This window comes from Musa acuminata, unplaced genomic scaffold (assembly GCF_036884655.1).
Source record: "Musa acuminata AAA Group cultivar baxijiao unplaced genomic scaffold, Cavendish_Baxijiao_AAA HiC_scaffold_724, whole genome shotgun sequence".
In the NCBI taxonomy this organism is placed as follows: domain Eukaryota; kingdom Viridiplantae; phylum Streptophyta; class Magnoliopsida; order Zingiberales; family Musaceae; genus Musa; species Musa acuminata.
Genome location: NW_027020955.1, coordinates 15,001 through 20,000, shown reverse-complemented (window position 1 = coordinate 20,000; position 5,000 = coordinate 15,001). Strand labels below are relative to the sequence as shown.

The following is a 5,000-nucleotide window of genomic DNA, read 5'->3' as shown; positions in this document are numbered from 1 at the left end:
CCCCCCCTAATGCTAACTACCCCCCCCCAAAAAAATAGTTATTAATTAGAATTACACCTAAAAAGATCTTTTTTTTTTTACAAAAAAATGTTGCGGAGACAGGATTTGAACCCGTGACCTCAAGGTTATGAGCCTTGCGAGCTACCAAACTGCTCTACTCCGCGCTGAAGAACCGGGAACTTATGTACGAAGAAAGATTGGATACGCCCCTCTACCATATCCGTACAAATAGAATAGTCTATTTATACAGAATGGTAAAGAGGGCTCCTCTATCTTCTATGATAATAGATCATAGAGATTCATACAAAAGATCATAGAGATTCATACAAATACGAAAGGATATTTTTCTCTTTACCAACTTGATCTTATTGCGCCCGGTAACAAACATGCATGAAACATTTCTCGAAGTATGTGTCCGGATAGCCCAAAGTCTCGATAGTTAGCTCTAGGTCTTCCAGTCAAAAAACAACGTCGATGGAGACGTATAGGTGCACTATTACGTGGTGGGGATTGCAATTTTCCATGAATTTCCCATTTTTCACTCAATGATGGAACTTTGCTTATTTTTTTTTTTGAGGATCGACGAATCAAATGATATTTCTGTTCCAATTTCTGCCGCTTCTTCTCCCTCTGAATCAAACTTTTTCTTGCCATAATATAATGTTCAGTTCCTATTATTATCAATGATACAGTTCGGATCCTAGATGTAAAAATATAAGAAGGTAGATCCTCCCTCTCCATCGAAACAAATGAGATTGTTGCTGATACAGTACATAAAAAAAATAATAAATAACTAAATTAAAATTAACCAAATTTTCCTGATGTAGAGGCAATCAAGAAAGCTGCATAAGTGAATATATAGCCTACGGAAAAGTGGGCTAATCCAACCAATCTTGCTTGCACAATGGAAAGAGCCACTGGCTTATCTCTCCATCGAATCAAATTAGCCAAAGGTGTGCGTTCATGAGCCCATGCTAAAGTTTCAATCAATTCCTGCCAATATCCGCGCCAAGAAATTAAAAACATAAATCCAGTAGCCCAAACAAGATGTCCAAATAAGAACATCCACGCCCATACGGATAAACTATTCATACCAAAAGGATTATATCCATTGATAAGTTGTGAAGAGTTTAACCATAGATAATCTCTTAACCATCCCATTAAATAAGTGGAAGATTCATTAAATTGTGAAACGTTACCCTGCCATAAAGTGATGTGTTTCCAATGCCAATAAAAAGTAACCCACCCAATGGTATTTAACATCCAGAAAACTGCCAAATAAAATGCGTCCCAAGCAGAAATATCACAAGTACCGCCGCGTCCTGGGCCGTCGCAAGGAAAACTATAACCGAAATCCTTTTTATCTGGCATTAACTTGGAACCACGTGCATCTAAAGCACCTTTTACTAAAATCAGTGTAGTTGTATGCAAACCTAGAGCAATAGCATGATGAACCAAGAAGTCCCCAGGACCTATTGTTAAGAAGAGTGAATTACTATTCTCATTAACAGCATTCAACCAGCCCGGTAACCATATGCTTCGACCTGCATTGAATGCTGGGCCATTCGTTGAAGATAAGAGTACATCGAACCCATATGAAGTCTTACCATGAGCGGATTGTATCCATTGGGCAAATATAGGTTCAATCAAGATTTGTTTTTCCGGAGTACCAAAAGCGAGCATAACATCGTTATGAACATAAAGGCCCAAGGTATGGAACCCAAGAAACAGGCTGGCCCAACTTAAATGAGATATGATAGCTTCTTTGTGGTCTAACATTCTTGCCAATACATTATCCTCATTCTGTTCTGGATTGTAATCTCTAATGAAGAATATAGCTCCATGAGCAAAGGCTCCTGTCATGATAAACCCTGCGATGTATTGGTGATGAGTATATAACGCAGCTTGAGTAGTAAAGTCTTGTGCTATGAATGCATAAGCAGGTAAAGAGTACATGTGTTGAGCTACTAAGGAAGTAATAACCCCTAAAGAGGCTAGAGCAAGACCTAATTGAAAATGAAGCGAATTATTGATTGTGTCATAAAGACCCTTATGCCCACGCCCTAATCGACCCCCTGGAGGAATATGTGTTTCTAAAAGATCTTTGATACTGTGCCCAATCCCGAAGTTAGTTCTATACATATGACCAGCGATCAGGAAAATAAATGCAATAGCTAAATGATGATGAGCAATATCGGTCAGCCATAAACTTTGCGTTTGTGGATGAAATCCACCGAGAAGGGTTAGAATGGCAGTTCCTGTTCCTTGGGAAGTACCAAATAAATGGCTACTCGAATCAGGGTTTTGGGCATAAAGATTCCACTGACCCGTAAAAAGTGGTCCCAACCCTTGAGGATAGGGTAATACATCTAAAAAATTATTCCATCTGACGTACTGTCCCCTGGATCCTGGAATAGCGACATGAACTAAATGTCCTGTCCAAGCCAAAGAACTCACTCCGAAAAGTCCTGACAAATGATGATTTAGACGAGATTCGGCATTTTTGAACCACGAAACGCTTGGTTTCCATTTTGGTTGTAAGTGTAACCAACCCGCTATTAAGGATATAGCAGAAAGAAATAATAGAAAAAGAGCTCCAGTATAAAGATCTTCATTAGTGCGTAATCCGATTGTATACCACCACTGATAAACGCCGGAATAAGCGATATTCACTGGACCGGTAGCACCTCCTCGAGTAAAGGCTTCTACAGCTGGTTGACCAAAATGAGGATCCCAAATTGCATGAGCAATAGGTCTTACATGTAAAGGGTCTTGTATCCATGACTCAAAATTTCCTTGCCAAGCTACATGAAAGAGATTTCCGGACGTCCACAGAAAGATTATTGCTAATTGCCCAAAGTGAGAAGCAAAAATGTTCTGATAAAGACGTTCCTCAGTAATATCATCATGACTCTCGAAGTCATGTGCGGTAGCAATACCAAACCAAATACGACGAGTAGTGGGGTCCTGAGCTAAGCCTTGGCTAAACCTCGGAAATCTTAATGCCATAATGCCTTTCAAATCCTCCTAGCCATTATCCTACTGCAATAATTCTTGCTAAGAAGAATGCCCATGTTGTGGCAATTCCACCCAGAAGGTAATGGGTTACTCCTACAGCACGTCCTTGTACAATGCTCAAGGCTCTAGGCTGAGTAGCAGGAGCAACTTTTAATTTGTTATGAGCCCAAACGATGGATTCAATGAGTTCTTGCCAATAACCACGGCCACTGAATAGAAACATTAAACTGAAAGCCCAGACAAAATGAGCACCTAAGAAAAAGAGACCATATGCAGATAATGAAGAACCATAAGACTGAATTACCTGAGATGCCTGTGCCCATAAGAAATCTCGAAGCCACCCATTAATAGTAATGGAACTCTGCGCAAAGTTTCCTCCTGTAATATGAGTTACTACCCCTTGATCACTTATAGTACCCCAAACATCCGACTGCATTTTCCAACTGAAATGGAAAATAACTACGGAAATCGCATTGTACATCCAGAATAGACCTAAGAAGACATGATCCCAGGCAGATACTTGACATGTCCCCCCTCTTCCAGGTCCATCACAAGGAAAACGAAAACCAAGATTTGCTTTATCAGGTATCAAACGGGAACTGCGAGCAAATAGAACACCTTTCAGTAGTATCAATACAGTCACGTGGATCGTAAATGCATGAATATGATGGACTAAGAAGTCTGCGGTTCCTAATGGAATAGGTAACAAAGCTACTTTGCCGCCTACTGCTACCAACTCACCACCTCCCCAAGTTAAGCTGGTACTTGCTGTTGCACCAGGAGCTGTTATGCCGGGTGCTAAAGCATGGGTGTTTTGTACCCATTGAGCAAAGATGGGTTGTAATTGTATAGCGGTATCTGAAAACATATCTTGTGGACGCCCTAAAGCGCTCATGGTATCATTATGAATATACAAGCCAAAACTGTGAAAACCCAGAAATATACATGCCCAGTTAAGATGTGATATGATTGCATCGCGGTGTCTAAGGACACGATCTAATAGATCGTTGTATCGAGTAGTTGGATCGTAATCTCTTACCATAAAAATTGCTGCATGTGCAGCAGCACCAACTATGAGAAACCCACCGATCCACATGTGATGTGTGAACAACGAAAGTTGTGTACCATAGTCAATAGCTAGGTATGGATAGGGAGGCATGGAATACATATGGTGAGCTACAATAATGGTTAAAGAGCCTAACATAGCCAGGTTAAGAGATAATTGAGCATGCCACGACGTTGTTAGGATTTCATAGAGTCCTTTATGGCCCTGGCCTGTAAATGGACCTTTATGAGCCTCTAAAATGTCTTTAATGCTATGACCAATGCCCCAGTTGGTTCTATACATATGACCAGCGATCAGGAAAAGAATTGCAATAGCTAAATGATGGTGTGCAATATCGGTCAGCCATAGACCACCTGTTATTGGGTCCAATCCTCCGCGAAAAGTAAGAAATTCCGCGTATTTTGACCAATTCAAGGTGAAAAAGGGGGTTGCTCCCTCGGCAAAACTGGGATAAAGTTGAGCCAAAAGGTCCCGATTCAAGATAAATTCATGAGGAAGCGGTATCTCTTTAGGATCAACTCCAGCGTCGAGAAATTGGTTAATCGGTAAAGATACATGGATTTGGTGTCCCGCCCAAGAAAGAGACCCAAGTCCTAGTAACCCCGCTAAGTGGTGATTTAACATAGATTCTACATCTTGGAACCAAGCCAATTTGGGGGCGGCTTTGTGATAATGGAACCAACCAGCAAAAAGCATTAACGATGCAAAGACCAATGCGCCAATGGCGGTACAATAGAGTTGTAATTCACTAGTTATTCCAGATGCTCGCCAAATCTGAAAAAACCCGGAGGTTATTTGTATTCCTCGGAAACCTCCACCCACATCACCATTCAATATTTCTTGACCTACTATTGGCCAAACTACCTGGGCACTGGGTGCAATGTGAGTAGGATCACTTAGCCATGCTTCATAATTG

The 5,000-nt window shown here is 40.9% G+C and overlaps 2 protein-coding genes and 1 non-coding gene across 3 annotated transcripts in view; 1 reads left to right on the top strand and 2 right to left on the bottom strand.

The window, feature by feature from the left end:
* The window catches only part of LOC135663459 (photosystem II CP43 reaction center protein-like), a 5,149-nt gene extending 4,384 nt beyond the window's left edge, over nt 1-765 (top strand). The window contains 1 exon segment of the mRNA XM_065176832.1: nt 1-765. This exon segment is cut by the window's left edge and continues 2,522 nt beyond it. The gene's annotated coding sequence lies outside the window, so the exon portion shown is untranslated.
* TRNAM-CAU (transfer RNA methionine (anticodon CAU)) lies at nt 91-164 on the bottom strand. The gene has a single exon. It is a non-coding gene; the product is annotated as a tRNA-Met (tRNA).
* Nucleotides 766-2,849: 2,084 nt separating the features above from the next.
* The window catches only part of LOC135663460 (photosystem I P700 chlorophyll a apoprotein A1), a 2,674-nt gene continuing 523 nt past the window's right edge, over nt 2,850-5,000 (bottom strand). Inside the window, exon 1 of the mRNA XM_065176833.1 lies at nt 2,850-5,000. This exon is cut by the window's right edge and continues 523 nt beyond it. Within this exon, the coding sequence (XP_065032905.1) occupies nt 3,035-5,000 (1,966 nt within the window). The 3' untranslated portion in view covers nt 2,850-3,034.